General features: G+C 43.2%; 1 protein-coding gene across 1 annotated transcript in view; it reads left to right on the forward strand.

The window, feature by feature from the left end:
* The window catches only part of SPOCK1 (SPARC (osteonectin), cwcv and kazal like domains proteoglycan 1), a 637,569-nt gene that overhangs the window by 601,146 nt on the left and 14,290 nt on the right, over positions 1 to 22,133 (forward strand). The window contains exons 8-9 of the mRNA XM_075900445.1: positions 13,753 to 13,974; positions 16,152 to 16,214. Coding sequence (XP_075756560.1) covers positions 13,753 to 13,974; positions 16,152 to 16,214 — 285 coding nt within the window. The remainder of the gene's footprint in view (positions 1 to 13,752; positions 13,975 to 16,151; positions 16,215 to 22,133) is intronic.

Here is a 22,133-nt window from a genome sequence, read left to right on the forward strand (position 1 = left end):
TACCCAACAGGGAGAAAGACTCACACTGAGGTTACAAAAGGAGATAAAGGTGAACTGAGTTGATGTCCTATTTATGGGTAAACCTAAAAAATTGATGCAAGAAAGATACATAGTTTTAACTCTCCAAGGATTTGTCTATATAGAAAGTAGTTGCAATGCAAATCATGGTGTGTACGTGCAGCGCTCCAGCTTGAAGCATAATTACATCCCAGACACTGGTCCAACACATTGAAAGCTCATATCAGAGGAAGGGCTGGAAACTGAGCAAAGCTGAATCAGTGCACCAGGGTTGATGATTTGCTACTGGCTTATAGCACTGATTCCCTTATGCTGCTCCAGAAGTACACAGCTTTGTGCTGCCTCTTATTATGGAGACACAGGGTAGCCCACAACATACTGCTCAAAATTGGAATTGAAGTTTATTTAGTATGAAATATTGATACAAAAATCATGCCGAAGAGGCCAAACACAAAAGACAAGCTCTCATGACAACTATCTTTTCCAAAGTTCCGACTTCTTTGCAGTTGCATGTAAGAAGTCATTCATTAAACGGTGAGTAGTTTTTAAATATTTTTGACACACTGACTTCTCCAACAGCACTCTGAATTTATGCATTTATTATATAAGTGTAGCAAAATTAATCATGCAGAGATGCAACTGGATACAAATTTAAGAATGGCTTCAGGAGATAAATTTGCTTTAGGCCCAAGGGGTTTTTTTTTTTTTTGCCTTCGAAAGTTCTAAGCACATTTTCTTCTGAAACCCCCTGGGTCCAGAACCAGATTCATGATGCTAAACCTGTCTTTATTGGGACAGGAAAAGATATTCTTTATACACATGCCCTTAAGTCTCCTTGTGAAGATGTAACAATGGGCAAAGACCAATTGATTATATCCAAATGCAAAAAGTCTAAGTCCTGAGATAAGTGCATTTGAGTGTCTGCTATTAAATGAGGATATTGATATAAAAGGTCTCACAAAAATTTGGTGAAATAATGATAATCAAAGGGATATGGAAATAGAGTACAGATATCGGATACATACATATAGGAATGACAGAGTAGGTTGCATTGGTGAGGGAGGGGCACTATAAGTGAAAGAAAGCAGAGACTCAAATTTAGTAAATATAGCAGTCAATAATGGTGACCATACTGTAATTAAATTTAACATGAATGCAGGGAGGAAATTCCAAAGAAACCCACTTCAATAGCATCTAACTATATAAGAAAGGGAGTTACACAAAAATGAGGAGCTAGTTAAATGGAAATCAAAAGAAATAGCTGCAAGAGTGAAATGCCTACAAGCTGCACAGAAATATTTTTTAATACCAGAACAGAGGCTCAAGCTGTATGTATAACTGAATTTTTAAAAAAATGGTAAACATGGCTCAACAGGGTAAAAGATCTAATTATAGATAAAAAGACTGCTTAAAGAACTACAGGTCAAATCCCGCAGAAGAAAATAGAAAGGAATGTAAATTCTGGCAAGTTAAGTGTAAAAGTATAATTAGGAACTCCAAAAAAATGTTGAAGAGTAGCTAGCAAAACACTAAAAAATTAACATAAAAAAATGAAGTACATCCGAAGCAGGAAGCCTGCCAAACAATCAGTGGGGCCACTGGGAGTGCTAAAGGAGCACTCGAGAAAGTGAAGACTAGTGCAGAGAAGCTAAATTAATTCTTTTCATCCATCATCACTGCAGAGGACATCAGGGAGATTCCCATACCTGTGTCACTCTTCTTAGGTGACGAATTTGATGAACTGTCCCAGATAGAGGACTCGGTAAAGGAGGTTTTTGGAACAGGTTGATAAATTAAACAATAATAAGTCACCAGAACTCAATTGTATTTTACCAAGAGTACTGAAGAAACTCAAATTTGAAATTGTAGAACTGTGGTATGTGGTCTCTTGCATAATCAGTCTCTGTACCAGAGGATGACTAGAGGATAGTTAATGTGTCTTCAGTATCAAGCAAATTTGGTGAAATAATAAGAAAGAAGTGAAGTATTGGACACAATGATGAACACAATACATATGGGAAGAGTCAACATGGCTTTTGTAGAGTGGACTTGTGCCTCACCAGTCTATTGGAATTTTTTCAGTGGGTCAGCAAATGTGAATAAGGGTGATCCAGTAGATATAGTGCATTTGGACTTTCAGAAAGCCTTCAACAAGATCCCCAAAGGCTCTTAAGCAAAGGAAGCAGTCACAGGATAAGAAGGAAGATCCTGTCATTGATCAGAAACTACAGTTTGAATATCTCTAGTCCAGCATCCTCAGGACCTGACCAGTGCTGAACGAGAGACTTTGTCGCACCTCGTGAGGTCAATATCATCTAGCAGCATTACCAAAACTTCCACTGCTTACTGGGCTCTTAGAAGACATTTAGGGGTAAATTGGAGCTAAACAGCAGCACAGAACACAGGGAGCCAGGACTTGTGGCTATAAACAAACTTTTTGGGACTATGGGAAACTTGCCCACATCCATGATAAGTAGACATCTTGCTAACTAAAATCATGCTGGACTATGGATGTTGCCAGACCAGAGAGTGCAGGACTAGAAAGGTTCAACCTGTAGCTACAAAAGAGGAAACAAAAGGGTAGAGTGCAGAGAAGTAAATAGTGGTGAACCCCAGAGATCTGTACTGGGACCCTGCTGTTCAACATATTTATAAATGATCTAGAAAAAAGAATGAACGGTGAGGTGGCAAAGTTTGCAGATTATATTGAATGTCTCAAGATAGTTAAGTCCAAAACAGACTGTGAATAGGTTACAAAATGGTAGAAAAATTCAATATAGATAAGTAATACACATTGTAAAATATAATCCTAACTAACATACAAAATGATAGGATCTAAATTAGCTATTACCACTCAGGAAAGAGATCTTGGGGATGATGAGGATAGCTCTCTGATAACATCTGGTCAATGTGCAGTGGCAGTCAAAAAAGCTAACAATGTTAGGAACTTCAGGGGGTAGCTGAGTTAGTCTGTTACAGAAAAAAAACAACAAATGGTCTGGTAGCACTTGATAGACTTGGGATTTGGAAGGTTGACGTGATCTCCAATAGGTTTCTGTATGTTTCCTTTGCGTATATCTGATTTGTGTCCAATGATTCTTTCCCGCAGAGACTGTCCAGTTTGTCCAATATATATAGCAGTGGGGCACTGCTGGCATTTGATGGCATAGATCAGATTACTGGATGTGCAGTCAAATGACCTTTTGATTTGGTGCCTAATGTTTGTTGGCTACAGTGATGAATTCTCCGGTATAGAATATGTGGGCAGAGTTAGCATCTTTTTTGGTTGCAGGGCTGGGTTCCTGGAGGCTTATGATGTGGTAGTGTGACATGGTTACCAGAAAGAATTTGTTTCAGGTTAAGGGGTTGTCTGTAAGCAAGAATAGGCTTTTCTCCAAAGGCCTCTGAGAGTGAGGGATCATTTTCCAAGATGGGTTGTAGATTGTGTATAATGCGTTGGAGGGGTCTGACAGATAATAAGACAGAAAACATCAAAATGCCCCTATAAATCTATGGTTCACCCACACCTTAAGTACTGCATCCAGTTCTGGTCACCTGATCTCAAAAAGGATACATTAGAACTGGAAAAAGTACCAAGATAGCAAAAATAATTAGGCATATGGAACAGCTTCCACATGAGGAGACAATAAAAAGACTGAGACTGTTCATCTTGGAAGAGAGACAATTAAGGGGGATATGATAGAGGTCTACAAAATCATATACGATATGGAGAAAGCTAATAAAAAAATTGTATTTACTCCTTCACACCACACATGAACCCGTGGTCACCCAGTGCATTAAAACAAACAAAAGGAAGTACTTCTTCACACAATGCACGGTCAACCTGTGGAACTCCTTGTCAAGGGATGTTGTGAGGGCCAAAAGTATCACTGGGTTCAAAAAACAACTAGGTATGTTCACAGATCAATGGCTGTTAGCAAATATGGTCAGGAATGCAACCCCATGCTCTCAGTGTCCCCAAACCTCTGACTACCAGAAGGTATGTTGGGAGACATTGAGGGAGTACTTAATAAATTGCTGCATTCCATTCGCTCTGAAACTTGTGACATGAGCCACTGTGATATGATAGGATACAGGGTGAGATTGAGCATTGGTCTGACCCAGCATGGTTGTTCTTGTGTTCTTATGATTCCCCAGGGTGGCCTAGTTTGGATGCCATGAAGTAATTTTGGAGAGAAAAACGTATCCGTGCTTGCTCTAATTTCCAGAAGAGTTATTTTTTTCTAGTTTGATTCCCTGAAACTTTCATATGAAATGATGTCTTGGTGGTGTGGAACAATTAATCTAAAAGCCATTCAGTGTTAAACTGAGAACCTGCAATTTGGCATATGTTGTTTTTATTATTTGGTGTTTAAATTAAAATAAATAAATGATTATACTTAAATCTTTTATTATAAGCATAAAATTTGGGCCTGTTTTCTCAGTAAAGTTTTGAAGGATTTAGACCTTTCATTTGTGGACAAATCTGATAGGCCTAATTCTCCCTGGCTGGCACAGGAAATATACACTGAATGAGGATGACTGGATTTGGCTTTCTCTGTCTTCCATTTAAAACATTTAAAGGGCATCTTAAATTTTTGCTTGAATTCAAAGCTGAACACAAGGTCTGAATCTACTCTGCACGTGCCCAAACTGAACCAAAAAAATTCATATGAATCCTCTCAAGGTAAAAGATGAGGCACGTCCTGTTCCAGAAAGCCCACACTAATTGTCTGAAGTTTGCACAGCTCTTTCCTTTTACTGCTTTCTTTTTATTTCCCTCCTCAGCATGCTTAACACTTCATTAAATTGATCTGGTTTGGTTATGCCAGTGCATCCTCAAAGAAATCCATTTTGGGGGTGCCCCTGTGGCAATAGGAAGAGCAGATAATGGCTAAGATGCCTTGGACAACATCAGAAGTCTAGAGAAGATGTTGGAGATGTTTGTGTGCTACATTCAATTTTCAAGATGCTACTAGGAGTGTAAATAAACTCTTTGGATGTATTAAGTTCACCTCCAGATGAAAAAAATCACTGCTATTTTTTCCTCTTAAAAGAAAAAAAAAGATGAAAATCTGAACTGTTTCAGGAATTGGACCTTCGGCTAATATAATGTGTCTTTTTTATACAAATTAAGCATCTTGGGTCCTGTGTCTTCCTCTCACTATACAACTGACAGCTGCTCAGTATGTAATACTAATGTGAATAACTTATGGACATTCATTGCAGGCTGGGCTGGCCTCTGGAGCACTGGACCCTCTCAGACCAGCTTCAGAGTGGGGGGGGGGGGGGGGGAACAGCAGGCCAGGGCTGGCCCCTGGAGCTCTGTCATGAACTGAAATAAGGACAGAATAAAATAAATAGGTAGCTAAAATCAGATTCAAATTGCTCTTCAGTCTGTTACTCGTTCATAAAGTGATCCTGTTTCTAATATCGCCTCAGCTGGTCAGGAAGGTTTATCCTTTACATTTGGAGAAGCTGTGTGAAATGAAAAAAAAAACTCAGAAATGTTTTTGGGGTTTGTTTTGTATTTTTAGGGATGATGGATATTAGGCTAATTATTTTCCTGTTCATTTAATTGTTGTATAATTTAAGAAAGCCACTAAAACTGAACTCATGTAAGTCACTTCTTGGAGAGCATTTTTATGTGCCAGACGGTACATTTATTTGTAATTAGGAATGTCACTTGACAGGGTTTTTTTGTTGATGTCATGTTTCCATCCCAAGGAGATGGATGGGTTGGTGTAATAATGGGATATGGAGCCGTGCACATGTAGGTCACCGATTTGAATCCCTTCCAGCTTTGTAGTGAATGGAAGTTGTGAGGACTTCGAGCAGTTGTCAGATGAGATGTACAATGTTGTGGGCTAGTTCCTAGTCCAGGTGTCCAAATCAGTCCAGCTCTTAGTGAACAGGTGTCCAGATCAGAAAAAATGCCCCCACAATTGACACTAATTAGCATCCCAGTTGGCAGTCTCTGGAGAGGAGCCAATAATGGAATGGGCTTGAAGCCTGCACTATGCACTCACCTTAGTGGTGGTCGTTGCGAGGAAGGACAGAGTCAGATGGGTGGGATGAAGGAGGGAAGTTCACCCTGCTGCTGCCCGTGCTGAGCCTTTTGGTAAACAAGCATGACATGCACTTAAGAAAGGCAAATACTAGTATTTATTTTATCCTGTCCATTATGTCACATTTATCATAAGACTTTAAGCCCCAAAAATGCTGTTACTTCATTTATCATCACTCAGGCCGACTGTTGACGCTATGGCAGTCCTGCTGTGAGTGAGGAGAATTCTGGTTGAGGTACACAAAGGGTTATACATGTGTATCAGCATGTATAGTCATAGTAGCAGTGACTTCCAATTAAACCGCAGTGGAGTTCTGCAAACAATTTCCAATACAGGGCCCTGAGAGTTTACCTCTCTGAGCTTTGCGCGGTTAAGTCAGCTTTATTTTCTGAGTCTGCTTGGGTGTAAATCTGAACATGGGAGGAAGTGGGCTTGAGTTTCAGTATTTTTGGTTTTGCCTGTTGGTATGGACCTGGAGAAAGGTGATTTATTGGAAATAACTTGTGACAGGAGGCAATTTGAAGTCCAGGTAGAAACTGGTGTTGTGTTGAACTTTCTTCTGCATGCGGGAAGGCCATCCTAATAGTAATCTTTTCACTAGCAATATCCATTCATCTCTGTTATATCTGAACACTCACATACTGCACTGTCTGCTGACTAGAGGGACTTCCCAATAAACAGTAACCTGAAAAGCCTAAGTGTATCACAAAAGCTCCCCTGTTTATTTAAAACAGCAACAATAGAAAAGTATTAAACTAATATAATTAAGGCTATGTCTAAACTGGGAAGATTTGGTAGCAAAAGTTGGCAAAAGTGAAACTGGTTAAATCGTTTTTTCTGCCTCCCATTGTCAACATTCCATGGCCACATTGCTAGCACCGTGTCCACAGACAGGGCAAAGCGATGTGGGTAAGCATCCCACAGTGCAGTGCTTTAGGAAGGCAAAGCTGATCCCTGCGCTTCTTAGGATGTCCTCCTAGCTCTGTGAGCTCGCCGAGCTAAGGAATGTCAAAGTACCATAGCCGTCTCTCCAGCCCTCCTCCTGCAGCAGCAGTCTGCTTGCTGCTGTGTTCCTAGCAGGGCAGAACAGGAGCATTCCAATGATTTGCTCTTTGTTCCCCAAAGGTAGCAGCTCACTCAGCTGTCAGATACTTCCTGGAGCTTTGAAAGGGGAGGGGCACATGCCTGCAGGGTAGCAGAGATCACAAAACTCTGAGCATAACTATCCGGGCTACGGGTAGAAGCCAGTTCTCTGGACAAAACAAACAGCAGAGCCCACATTGGCTCTGTTGGCAATAAAGGGTGGGGAAAAGACAAAAATCTCTCACAGGGCTGAAAGATTTTAGTCACCAAAACTGGGGTTTTTTCCCTACAAAAGTTACATTGTTGTTTAATCGCTCTGTAAAGGCAGTTTTTGGTGAAAAAACGTCAAGGTAGATAAGTCTTAACTGTCTGGATAAGTGACCTTCCATAACGGCCTCTTTCATGCAGCCCCTGACCACAGATCACAAGGTAGCTTCTTATCCCTATTTGTCTGTCTTGCACAGTTTGGTCCTGCAAAGGGTCCATTGTTGTGTCCCTGAATGCATGTCATACATGCCGACATGGCCACACAGCAGGGAAGGCAGCAAATTCATCGAAACAGCACACAAATCACAGAGCCTGTGAAGAGGTAAAACAGGGGCAGCCTCGCCTCTCCTCCCATCCTGGCACTGCCTCTGTCCCCGCCAAAAGGCACAAGCTTAGCCACACACAACAAGGAGGTGGCCTGCCAGAGAGAAGAATGGCGGGGGAACACTCCATCCACGCAAGAGATCAAATGTCTGAAGAACAGCACATCTCTCAGCATGGCATATGAACTGCACCATACCGTGCGTCCACAGAGGGAGGGAGCAGCCAATCACCTGTGGCCTCCTTCAGGCTCCACCCCCTGTTGTGCTGCCCTAGGCTTGCCTCCTAGAGTTGGTTCTGGTAGATTGACAGGTCCCTCCAGATTAGCTCTCCCCTTCCATGCACTTTGGAGGAGTCTGGACCCCTCGCAGAACTTTGTCCTGCTAAGGTTTGCACAGAGGACAAACCCTGCTTGCCTTTCTCCGACAGGTCGGATTATTGAAGCCACTGGCACTGCTCACCCAAGATGAGCAGGATAGATCTGTGTACAGTGCATGTCGTTTTCCCTTTTTAATGTACTCAGACCCAAATCAGATCACACCGGAGCTGCTATCAGGAAATGGGGTAATGAAACGTTCAGCATGATCTCTCTTGCCTACCTGAGTTATCGTCAGCCCCTAGGGAGTGATGTTATCCTCGTCCTGTGTTAGAGAAACGTGTGCAGTGAATGGCAAAAACTTTCCCGTTACTTAACCCCTCTTCCTATTCCTCTGTGTCCCTGACGACCTTCAACTAGAGTTGCAGTGAACAGACACAGTTTCCAGAGTGAAGCTTTGCTCTCCTGTGAGTTAACACTTAAAATGCGGGACTATGCAGCACCAATCTAGGCTTTCCATTTGATTCTGCCTAAGTGCTGGTTTTTAGAAGCAGCATGCAGAGATCAAACTCAATACTCAAGCGTAGACGAGACTAAAGCCTAATCTCCACTAAATGGAAGGCAGATCTTCTCAGTACACTGAAAAGAATCCCCACCTAAGAGAGGAGGGGCAGGTTGTGCAGCAGATTGTGTAGCAGATTGAGCACGGGCACTGATTTACTCTGTGTGTGTTAGGGTTACAGGCGTGCAAATCCACAAGCAGTGCATGCATGTTTTGTGAGCCTGGGTGAAACTGGGGTTCTTAATGTCAGTTTCCCTGGCTATGAACAGTGAACGATACTTTCCCGCAACAGGTGTTGTGGGATTAGTAAGCATTTGCTGGAGATGTAAGTGTGTATACACACACACGCACGCACGCGCACACACACTCAGTTTCAACCTACTCCAGACTTTCCATAGCTCTGAATTAGAGTTGCCAAGTGTCCACTTTTCAACCAGAATGTCGGTTGAAAAAGCACCCTGGCAGCATGCCATTAAAAGTCCATTTGGCAGCATTGATGGAGCATGGGGGCAGTGCAGGCTCTGGCCAGTAGGGGGCGGATTTGAGCGGAGGAGCAGGGTTTAGCAGCCAGCTGCAGGCTGGGGCTAGCAGGGATAAGCCCAGGCAGCAGCCACCACAGCGGCTGGGGATTCCCTGTAGAGTGGGCATCGTGGCCTTTGCAAAGTGCCTTCAGCTTGCTCCCTACCCAGCCTACTGCTCCTGCTGGACAGGAGCAGAGAGAGGAACCGGCCCAGCTCCTCATGGGCTGAATGCATCCAGCAGCAGGGGAGGTGACCAAGCAATCGGCACCACCTGCCCCTGGCCCCGCAGCCCACTCCCTAGGGCTGCACCAAATTGGCTCGGGTTGGGACCGTGCGACCAGCAGATAACGTGCTGTGGGCTGGTTGCTCTCCCCCTGGGCTGCATGTGCCACAGAACCGCCTGCAGGCCCCGCTGCACCAGCACGGAAGCGTGGGGCTAAAGTTGGGCTGCTCTTCCCAGGAATGGGTCCAAGCCAAGCAGCAGCAGAGGCCCGGGGCTGGGAGGGGCGAAGGAGAGGGGGAGGCGGTCACAGCAAATTGGGTGGGAATGAGGAGGGGTCTACCCAGCTCTCTCCCTGGAACTGCTGTGCTTTGGGGGCGCCCCGGTGTAGCCCAAGGTGTACAGCAAGCCAAGGTCGGCAATGAGTGGGGGGTGTCTGAAATGCAAGTTAGAAACAAATGGCAGGACGCCTTGTGGAGCGCAGATCATGTCACCTGTAGGAAATCCCTCCCCCACCATCTTCCCCTCCCCCGCTTTCAAGAGAACGGGAAAGGTGTTTGTCCTCATGGTATTAGCCAAGCCATGTGCCCAGGACTCATGGCTAAAAGAGCAGCCTCTGAGGCCTGGAAAATGTCAGGACAGCACTGGGGCAGCTGCTATTTAAGAGGCGGCCTGACGTCAGCTGTCCAGAGCTTACACCCCGAGTCCCCTCCCATACCCGAGCTTCCTTCAGGCATCTGCACCTCCTCCTGCACACTGAACCCCCGGGCCCCACTGGGAGCCACTCCCACCCCCCAGACCCTTCATCCTTGGCCCCATTCCGGAGCCTGCACCCCCTGCCTGGAGACCGTAACCCCAAAACCTGCCCCCCAGTCCGCACACCTCTAATCCCCTCCCGTACCGTTGCTCCTGTGCACTCTTCTGCTTCTCACCTCTGCCCCAGCAGGGTGGCAGAAAGCTGCTTGGAAGGCATGGATCAGGTGGAGATACTCCATATTTGTGACTCCCCTTGTAGTCCCTACCTGGGAACCTCCATTTCAGCCCCTCTGGGCTCTCTACAGTATGTCTGCATTCCATGTAAACACCCTGCTGGCCTAGCTCACCAGACTAGAACTGTAACCTGACTGTGTAGACATTTGGGCCCTGTTGGTCCCTCCCCCCTCAGGGCTCTCAGAGCATGGGGCCCAAACACAGCTTCACGGGGGGCTATGGACAGGAGGCAGCCAGCTTAAATTGCTGTGCGACCCACACCCCTTCCCAGCAAGCAGGACACAGCAGCTGCTCGCCTACCTGGATGGGGAGGCCAATCCCTTCCTGCAGGAGACGCATGTGGGCGTGTTTGGGTGTCTGTCTCAGTGTTTCCAGGCACAGGGCACTGGAGCAGGGCTGGTTCCTCCCCTGGGGTGGCCACCACTGCAACCCACCCAGTCATGGGGCACACAGGGAGCCAAGCCAGCAGCCAGACAGCCCTGTGCAGAAAGCCTGACACTTTGCACTGGTGGTGCCCACCAGAGTCTGTCAGAAGTAAGTGGGTCATATGCTCCGCTGATGCCAATACTCCAGGCAGCACAAAGGGGGTCTGGCAAAAGGGAATGCATAGTAGGGACGTCTGCGGTAATCTCCCTCCCACCGGCAAACAGACCCTTGATGTTTCAAATAAAGGACAACTTGGGAATTATAGGAGAAAGTTTGTTTTTAAGGGCACCTCCCCAATGTTTTATTTGTGACACACACACTCAGATACAAATAACACAGTGTGTTCCAGTGCACAATCCTTTGTATGATTATTGGTGTGTACAAGACAAATATGTATCGATTTGATGTGTCATTGGAACATTGGGCACGGAACGAAGGACAGGTGGTCACGCTGTGTGTGAGATTCAAACATATTTCCTCTCCACCTGCTTCAGGACAAATCTGAAGACAGGACAGGTGGGGGGGAAAAACTTGAAGTGAAGAACACTGGAAAATCTATTGGTTAGCCGGATGCTAAAATAGGGAGAGAAGGGTCAGTTTCTGCAGCAAGAATTACATTTTATGCAGCCTCACTGCCTTAGCATTAAAAAGCGATAATGAAATTTGATAAAAGAACATCAATGCAATAGTAAGGTTAAATGTTTAAACGTAAGTGTCAGGCAATGCTAATATTAAGACTCCTGTAACATTAATTTACCCACGTTGCATATATTGGCTATTAAAGCATGCATTTAAACTGTTTAACTAGTCATTAAACATGGAACAGTGTAACTTTGTCCCTTCCTGTTCCCCTATTGGCTGGAGCATTACAGGATTCCTTTCCAGGACAGTTGGGTGAAGGCGAGAAAAATCAAGCTGTATTCTCTTTAATCTTGCTCATTGCGAGCGAGTGGGATTCTGTTGGGGAACCATGAATTTTACCATAGTATTTACAATTTCTCTCTGTGAGATGAATGGTGTTGGAATCATTAATCACACTTTCCATCTCCCATATTCAAACTGTTGCAGTTCCAGGCCTTCTCCTGGTGGTTGGTGCCTGCTTGTAATTTGCAGTGAAAAGGAGCTAGGATTGGGGGATTAGGATGGAGTGAGCTGGCGGTGGGGCCTCGGGGAAGGGGTGGGGTAGAAAGCTAGGCAAGACTGTTTGGTTTCCAGCAATTAGAAAGTCAGCAGCCATAGTCAGCATGTTCCTCCTTTCATCTACCTGCTCCAACTTTGCAGGTGATGATATAACTGCATAATGTTCCACATGCTGACACAACTTTGCCTGCCCTCACCCCAGAGGTTTTCGGAAATGAGATGCCTCTCACTGTGTTTAAAGAGATTGCAGACATGCATGTATCCGCATTGTACACATGCACACAAATGGACTGGTGTTCCTCTAGTACTCCTCCTGCCTCTTCTGTGGATGTGGGATATTAAAATGAATAAGAAACCTGCTCCCTGAAGTGTTGGGAGAGCAGAATCCTCTTCAGCTGCAAAAGATCTAACCAGGCAGGAATGGCAGAGGGAGGGCAGTGACATGTGCATTTGCGGTGTCGGTAAATCATGTGATTTTTCATATGATCTCCACCTCAAGAAGTTTGAAGTCTAGGTCAGGGTCAGATCCATAATGAGACTGAGGGTCAGATCCTCCAGAAACATCTGGCTAGCCCTGAGCAGATTGGTGAAAGAAGTGGGTTTTCAGAAGGGATTAGAGAAATTCACTTACTAGGTGTTCGACGCTACAGAGATCCATCTCCCAGGGGTTGATTTAGCAGGTCTAGTAAGGACCTGATAAATCAACTGCTGCTCATGCTCCCACTGACTCTGATACTCCACCTGATCATGAGGAGTAAGGGGAGTTGATAGAAGAGTTTCTCACAGTTTCACAGTGCTGCCAAAGCAAGCACAGGACCCGATAAATCAACTACTGCTCATGCTCCCATTGACTCTGATACTCTACCTGGTCATGAGGAGTAAGGGGAGTCAACAGGAGAGTTTCTCACTGTTTCATAGTGGAGACGCCACATTAAGTCGAACTAAAATACGTTGCTTCCAGTTATGATATTCAGGTTCCTTAGTTCGACTTTGCCTGCTAGTCCCCCCCCCCCCCCCCCACTGAACTATCAGAGGCAGCAAGTTGGGGGAGCAGGAGCCAGTACTGGGGGAGCCAGCTTAAAAGCCGGTCCCCCCTCCCAGCACCATCTCCACAGGGGGCAAGAGAGGCAGGAAGTAGTAGGGACCTCTGGGTCCCCCCGCTGTGCTTCAGCCTTTAAAATGTATTAAGAGCTTGCCAGGAGCTAACCCCACTGTGGCTCCCCTGCTTATTGACGAATCAACTAGTGGAAAATCAATGGAAAATCCATCAACTACTTGATTAAACTGAACTTAACAACCCTAGTAGAAGGTGAGAAGAAGCCAAAAAAAAGGGCAATTCGAAGCAGGGCTGGTACTCTCATAAGAACAAGCTTTCATTCAAGATTTCTGTTGCTTTCTAACTTCAGGTAACTTGAAAATACCATGCACTTAGACTTTCTTATAGTGGTTCTGCCCCTGGAGCCAGTACGCTTGCACACTGGGGAGGAGAGGGAGACAGAAGAATTAAAAGTGTGAATAGATCTTTTGAGTGAAGGTGGATATGAGTTGCTGTAGAAAGATGTGGGCCACAAACGCTTTCTTCTCTCCAACGTGTAAGCACCGTTTTTATCCACGCTTTGGGTCAGAATCATACCTAGTTTTGAGCCTGATGTGATGAAACCAATTCATTCACTCTTAGTTGGAATTAGAGTATTATTCCGGTTTCTCACTGGTTGGGCAAAGTTTGCCCCATATTTCAGTTAAAAGAGCATACAAAGGAGAGAATATGGTAATTCTCTGCGATGGGACTCATCCAGGATTGTTTGCCTGTGTTCTCATAGGGTTTGACACCAGCATACTGCCTATCTGTAAGGATTCTTTGGGCTGGATGTTCAACAAGCTGGATATGAACTATGACCTCCTGCTGGATCATTCAGAGATCAATGCAATTTATCTTGATAAATATGAGCCGTGTATTAAACCCCTCTTCAACTCATGTGACTCCTTCAAAGACGGGAAGCTTTCCAACAATGAATGGTGCTACTGTTTTCAGAAACCAGGAGGTAAGTCATTCCATTCTGTCATGTAAAATGGATCTAGAATTCATGATGGGGGTTGCTAAAACAATGGTATGGGAAAATGGGCAAGTCGAATGTCTTCTTATTAGTATTGTTGTTAATATTATTTATGCAAGACAGCCATCGCCACACTTTCCAGGGTGATAATAAAGTCTTTGAAATCTGATCCAGTGGACAGAGCATTGGGTTGGATGTTAGGAGACTTCAGGGAGCATTTACAAACTTGGGAGCGATGTTTTTCGACACCTAAATGTACAAGTGGCCAGATATCGTTGGACACTTGGGGTATGTCTAGATTACATGCTTCTGCCGACAAAGGCATGTAAAATAAGCTACCCAACATAGTCAATGACGCGGGGATTTAAATATCCCTGGCTTCATTAAAATAAAAATGGCCGCCATGCTGTACCAGCTCAGCTGATCGTCGGTACAGCGCGAGTCAAGACGCGGATTGGTTGACAAGGGAAGCCTTTGTCGATCGCTCCTGTAAACCTCGTTTCACAAGGCATAAGGGCGCCATCAACAAAGGTTTCCCTTGTAGACCGATCCGCGTCTTAACTCGCGCACTGTGCCAACAATCAGCAGAGCCGGCACAGTGCGGCAGCCATTTTTATTTTAATGAAGCCAGGGATATTTAAACCCCCGCTTCATTAACTATGTCGGGTCAGCCTATTTCACATGTCTCTGTTGTCAGTGGCATGTAATCTAGACGTACCCTTACAGCTGTCACTGAAATCAATGGGAATTGAAGGTGATCCTCATTTGGAAAGCTCAAGCTATTCACGTAGCTTAGTCCTCAGTCCTTAGGCATATGCTGCATATGCAGCTGTGTAGGGCACCAGTAAATTTGTGGGGGGGGTACCCCACATTTAGCGGTGTCCTATGCTGTGTATGCCTAGGGCCACCACCGGTCATGGTCAGCACCAGCATTGGTGGCCCCAATCCATCAGCCCTCTGGTCCCTGCACCCACCTCCCAGCCCTGTTGGATCCAGCCCACCACCCCAATGCTCCCCCCCCCCTGCCTCGCTCCACCTACTGGCCTACAGCTTCAGCCTGCTGTGACACTCAGTTTTCCTCCACCCTCAAGAAACCTCCCTACCTTCCTTCCACCTCCCTCCCAGCTCCTGTTCCCGTAGCCCTGAGCACAGTCCTGCCCCATGAAGTAGCTGCCCCCTTTTATCCTTCCGCTTTTGCAGTGGATGGAGGGAGCAGGGTTCAGGTCCTAGGGCTGAGTACGGCACCAAAAATCTTAAGGATGGGCCTGCATGTAGGTGCCTGAATTAGGTACCTAACTTTATCCAGACAAATTTCAAACTTTTGGCTTCGTATCCCTATGTCCAAGTTCGTCCATCTGACGGGAATAGTGATGCTACTCACCCATCTTAGTAATGGTGCCTGGATACCCACAGATGAAAATTGCTATAGAAGCACTACATAATAGCATTGTTTCGACTACTGCAAAATGTATTCTTTGCGGGTCTGTGATATCGTTACATTTATCTTAAAAAATGTTAACCTGTTGTGATTAGTATTTCGAAATAATATTGTACATTTTAATACCTTGTAGTTATCTTGGTGAAAAAGCAGTTCTGGTTTCTGTCAACATCTTTCTTACATTTTGACTGCACTGCCATTTATCTTGAATTGGTCATTCGTAGCCCATTTCATTTAAAAATACAAAATCCTTTTCCTTATCCCTGGTGAGAAAGGCCATTGTATAGCAATGGCAAATACTGTCAATTACATGCTTTGTGCTGGAGAAACAAACAAAGAAGCAATCAAACAACTGGCATTCAAATCCAGGAATTAGGTCTGTTGCTAATAGAAAGCTTTTGAACCTGTGTTCTTATTAATGTGGAAATTAGTCTATTAGCAAATCATAAATTAGAAGCCTGGCATTATTTCAGTTTGATGAAGGAGAAGGAAAAACTGTTTAACAACCCAAATGGCTCCAAAACACTATTATTAAGTATAGTGTATTGTGGCTTTTTTAATTAGTAAAGCTAATGACATACATTTGTTTTGCAGTGTACTACCAGCATATGGGGTTATTTCATTCCCAGGTGTACAATAAACTACATTTCATGTAAATAGTGAAGTCTGTCATTAGAGAGTCTGTCCAGTACCATCTGGAAACTGACTTTCATACATTATATTTTAGGTCTCCCTTGCCAGAATGAAATGAACAGGATTCAAAAGCTAAGTAAGGGGAAGAGTCTGTTGGGTAAGCTCAATTACTTGTCATTCATTTGAATAACTAATTAAAGCTTCTGTGATATTGTAATTTTTATGTGCAGTTAATGTTTTCAAGTAGAAATTATTGTTTAATATCGTCTTAATAGATTAATATCTGTGCCTGATATTTCATGAAATTAAACCAACAATGAGATGTCAACATATGTTCATGGCAACTGATTTAGAACAAGTTTATATCAAGTCACCAAAACCATGAATACTTTTCCATATAGGTTTTAACACCATGCTTATCAGCATAGTATCTCAGTGTCGAAGTTCCCTTTGATCTTTTCTATCCATGCACCACTAGTATAAATAAAAACCGAGGTGTGGGCACTCTGCTAATCAGCTGGGGGCCATATGAATCTCTCCTGAGTGGCCACAGAAGCACACAGCTTACAGGGACCATGCTCAGCATGTAAAAGTGAAAGAGTATTTTTTATTAAAATCTCCTATGATTAGTTTTTTAAAAAAAGCATAGTGCATAGATGAAGAGAGTCCAAATTCTTCTTTAAGGTTAGAAATAAGTTTCCTGCAGTTAAATTTTGTTCAATTGTACTTTTAAATATTTTGTTCTGCTACTCCCTGTTGGTGACATTGAGATCTGGGACATACAGTCTCTTTTTTTTTTCCTTAAAGCTGAAAAATCAAACTGGTCAAAAGATAATTGCATGCCACTGAAACCTCAAGGTATTGTGTGGACTGCAGTCAGTGTGGTATTACTATAGAGCATCTCCTATTTATTAATTCACATAGGGGCCAAATAATATGGGATGACTATTGGCAGCAGTTAGAGAAAAAAGACTGAATTTAGCCCCAAGACATCAATGAGGGTTTACCTGACTGAAGATTGCAAGTATAAGGACTAAGAGATTTTCCAGATAATCAGCAATTTATATTAAATATTTAACAAATTTTAATTAAGCAAAACACAGAACATATAAGCTGACTATGTGTAAGGTGGGTAACAAATATCCTATTCTGACTCATAAAGATTCAGATTAGCAGCAAATGTATTACCCCTGAAATACTGATTTCAGTGGAATAGCCAACAAATGCTTCATTTCAGATGCAAATTGTTTCAGAGGGAAACAATGAGTAGATCCCTGTGTTGATACAAAATTGATATCCATATTCACATCTCCATCTGCAAAAATGATCTGCGGCTATCTGCATCCACGCATGGATATACAGTGGATATCTGCCAATCTTCAGGGTTCTAGCTACAAAATTTGTATCCTCATCCATATGCACAAAAATGAGCCATGGATATCCATATCCGGGGATGCAGCTACCCCTGGATATCTGTGGATTGGCAGGGCTCTATGTGATATTCAAAGCCACTTAAGAGAATGAGTTAACTAATGCCTATAATTTTCTAATGGGAATTGGATGTCCATGTCTATTAGAGGGCATGGAAAATCCAACCCTACATTTCTTCTGTCTTTATTTTTTTTTTCAGTCTGAAATAAATGTCATCTAGGCTAAAAAATGATTTGTTCTAACACACAGGGGAAATAACAGCTATTCACACAGTGCAAGATGCAAACAACCTCCTTTGCATGCCATTGGGATCCGATCAGAATAGGTGGAATAAAATGACAAAATAACACTGGTATAAAATGTTCTCTTGCCTCAAATAATTATGTCAGTCTACAATAGTTTTTTTAAAGGAGGAGGGAAAAACTAACTCAGTTCAACAAATCAGTAGTTTCTGTAATGCTTGCTAGAAAATACAGAAAGGAAGAACTCTCTGGTTCAGTTAGCAACTTCAAAGTCTGCCTGCATAATAACACCCTTCTGAGAACCTCTTATCTGATCCTATTACTATTTAGACAGAGTAGAACAATGTTGGGTTTTTTTTCTTGCTTCAGTTGCAAAATGATGCAGGTAGAAAATAAAACATACACATGGCAAAAATGCTGCCTCTAATAACCATAAAGATTAAAAAAGGCATGAATGTGAAAGAGACTATCCTTTAATTATTCGCTTTCTATGGCATGTAAAGTGAAATATTTATATTCTGGACACTGTGTGTAAGGAGGGTTTCTGTAAGCTTGTATTCATTGAAAAAATGAGGCATTTGGGCAGCTTTTCCTTCTACGCTTTACAAAGCAGATGACAATTACCACAGAGTACTTCAAAGCCATTGTTAATTAAATATGTTGTATCATTGAATTTGGAAATTTTTCAAATGCAGTCCATCATCCCAGTGGTTTGAAAGTAAACAGTCTCACTCATCTTTTCTTGCCAGATTTAGCTAGTATACGATTAAAGGTAGAGATTACACTTTCAAAGAGCAGAACTGGTTACCCAGGGGCTCTCGACCAATTTACCTTTGGGGGCCACGTATGTAGCTCTCTCAGTTATAGGAGCTGCATCCACACAATACATAGGCTATCTGTATGGCCCTCACAATGCCATATGGGCCGCAGCTGTGTGCTGTTTGGGCTGCAGGTTGAAAACCACTGGTTTAGCCTGATCGCACATATCCTACATCATTTAAGGTACCAAACCTCTGCTTTCATCAGTATGTTCAAAATGAGTCTTCTTCTCTATCAATCCACTGATATAATAGCTCTCAGCGGGTGCGTCTAGACTACAGGCTTTTGTCAACAGAAGTTTTGTCAACAGATAGGGTGTGTCTAAACTACATGGCTCCATCGATGAAGCCATGTAGATTAGGCTGATTGGCAGAGGGAAATGAAGCCGCGATTGAAATAATCGTGGCTTCATTTAAATTAAAATGGCTGCCGTGTTGAGCCAACAAACAGCTGATCAGCTGTTTGTCAGCTCAGCGCACTCGTCTGGATGCTCCCGCGCCTACCTGAAAGCCCTTTATCGACCTCCCCGTTATACCTCGTAGGATGAGGTTTACCGGGGAGGTCGATAAAGGGCTTTCATGTTGACAGGGGAGCGTCCAGACTAGCGCACTGAGCCGACAAACAGCTGATCAGCTGTTTGTTGGCTCAGCGCGGCAGCCATTTAAATTTAAATGAAGCCGCGATTATTTAAATCGCGGCTTCATTTCCCTTTGCCAAACAAACAAATCTACGTGGCTCCGTCAACGGAGCCATGTAGTTTAGACATACCCATACTGTCGACAAAACTTCTGTCGACAAAGAGCATCTAGACTACATCCAGTTCTGTCGACAAAGCAAGCCGCTTTGTCGACATGATAGTGTAGACGCAAAGGAAAGTGTAGATGCAATAACGCCTTCTGTCGACAGAACTCTGTCAACAAAAGGCATTATTCCTTGTAGAATGAGGTTTACAGTTGTCGACAAAACTGCTGAGTTCTGTCGACATTATGTCAACAGAACTCAACAGCAGTGTAGACGCAGGTATAGTTTTGTCAACAAAAGTCCACTTTTGTTGACAAAACCCTGTAGTCTAGATACACCCAGCTTGTATACAGTGTTGTTGTGGCCCTGTTGGTCCCAGGATATGGGTGACCCAATGTGGGAGAGGTAATAACGTAAGTTGGTGAGAGAGAGAAATTTCCAAGCTACGCAGATGGGAAATTGATGAACAAAGGGACTTGCCTAGAGTCACACTGGATGAAACTATCACAATTGTGGATCTAAATCTAAGTTGCCTAACTGTGAAATCTAAACAGTAGACATTCAGGATTTGTGCGGTGACACTCCTTTCATCAGTGTTGTAAATGATTATTCTAAAGGAATTATTCGTTTAATAAAAATGTACACTCTTGGGAACACTCTCCTACACCAGATTATTGCCCATAGCCGATAAGTTAAGGAGAGCATTAAAGACTGCGTAAAAATTTAGTCCTTATTCTGACAGTTGGGAAATATTTCCAGTGATTATGGCATGCAAGATGAGTTGCAGCCCCAATTTGGAATATTTGCTCCTCCTCTAGCTACCTGATTCGCATCCACAACTAGCTGTTCAAAGGCACTATTTAAATGCACATTCAAAATTACAGCACACAAGGAAATTATCCTTATTCTGTGCATTCTCTTGATTATTGCTCCTTGATAAACAAGGCTAAATTCACTGAAAGTGAGGAGTCTTTTCAGAACAATTGAGTTGCACTCACCTTTGCTAAGGAGGGTTTGGCCCTTTGTCTTTTGTAAATCTAGCTCTGGTAAGACACGTAAAGCATTTGAGTGAACATTGTACAAATGAAACATGCTGAATTTCAAAGGCCAGGAACGATGTTCATTTCTGAGAAAAAGTCACAAGAACCTTTGTTTATAATATCATTACTTGGAGCCAATTCCTTATCTGGTATAGATTGGTATAGTCCTATTGAAGTCAATAGATTTACACCAGGTGAGGATCACATAGTTTCATTGACTCTGATGAAGTTATGTCAGTTTACACCCACTAAGGATCTGATCCTCTATAATCGTCTTCAGATTTGTCTAGTCCAATACACATCTTAGGTTTTTAAACAAGAAGGGAAATGAGTATGAATATATGGAAAGTCCTCCAGGATCAATATTGAAACAAGTGGCTGAGCAGTGAGAGTGAACTTGGAAAACTGAATGGTTGAGCATGTCCACACTATTATTGGACTGTGGATAAATAAAGAAGATGAGTCTGCCAATCATGATCTTTAATCTGCCTTTCAGTTGTCCTGACACATGGATGCAAAAACGGTACCTTTAACCAAACTTGCTAAGACCACTTGCTTTAGCTTGCTTGAAATAGCAAAGTTAATAAGTGTGAAAATGTTCTCTGAGATCAGGACAGATACAGAAAGATTAATGTTCAAATGTTCCAGAACTACATTTGTGACATTTAAAAATGAGACATCCACTTTAATATTTGCAGTGGGATGAGATGGTAAATTCGTGGATTCATAACATGTATATGCCTGACTTCCCTTTTCTGTCTTTTATATAAGTAATTGCATAGCATTTGGGCAATGTTTTTTCATTCTTTTTTTCCATGGGAAATGTAGTAGAAATAGCCCTTTTGACATATATGAACAATCTGCAGAGATGCTGCCTATATTGAAGTAGAAAAGTAAGTACTGTGTGACCGGTAAATCACTGGCACCTTTCAGAGAGAAAAAAGATACTTTCTCAAAAAAACATTTTAAGACAATAAGAGGTTGTTTTTCTGTTCCTGGAACAGACGCTACCAGCAGAGAATGGAAAGTGTCTATACCGATCTCCCCTGGGAATAAAGCTAACTGATCACTAAAGACAAGTGGGTTTTTTGTTTGGAAGCACATTTGCATTATATCTGCTGCAAGTGGCAGTGAAATAATACTGGCTTCTCTTGTCTCAAGAATCAAGAAGTGGCTCACTCTGAAAGGCTAATGTGCAATGGTTTTGTTATACGACCAATCTTGGGCTGTTTCATTGTTCAGCCTCAATTGCCGACTCTCTCTCCTTGGGAAGCTCAAGCATTCGTGATTCTTTAATACTTCTAGTAAATCTAGAGTTATACTTCAGTTTAGTATGAATTAACTAGCGAGCAGGTGGCTGCTGCCTTCTCGGGGTAAATAGGGTATTGTGGAAGGACTCATGCGAAAAACATTAGGAAAAAAAGAAAATTCAAAATGGGTAGGGCTAGAGGTGGGAGGAAAAGGAGTAAGAATGTCATTTTAGCCCTGGGAGGAGGCCTATGTTAATCGTTCAAGGATGTGCTGTAGCTGGCACCAGTGCACACAGCGGGAGTAAAGGGGATTAAGAAATTCTGATCCTGTGTGGTTGTTGGGCTATCCCAGACCTGGTCTGGTTCCTCAGCACAGCAAGGCTACGTCTACACTGGCATGATTTTCCGGAAATGCTTTTAACGGAAAAGTTTTCCTTTAAAAGCATTTTTGGAAAAGTGCGTCTAGATTGGCAGGACGCTTTTCCGGAAAAGCACTTTTTGCGGAAAAGCGTCCGTAGCCAATCTAGACGCACTTTTCCGCAAAAAAGCCCCG

Source organism: Pelodiscus sinensis, chromosome 17 (genome assembly GCF_049634645.1).
Source record: "Pelodiscus sinensis isolate JC-2024 chromosome 17, ASM4963464v1, whole genome shotgun sequence".
NCBI lineage: Eukaryota > Metazoa > Chordata > Testudines > Trionychidae > Pelodiscus > Pelodiscus sinensis.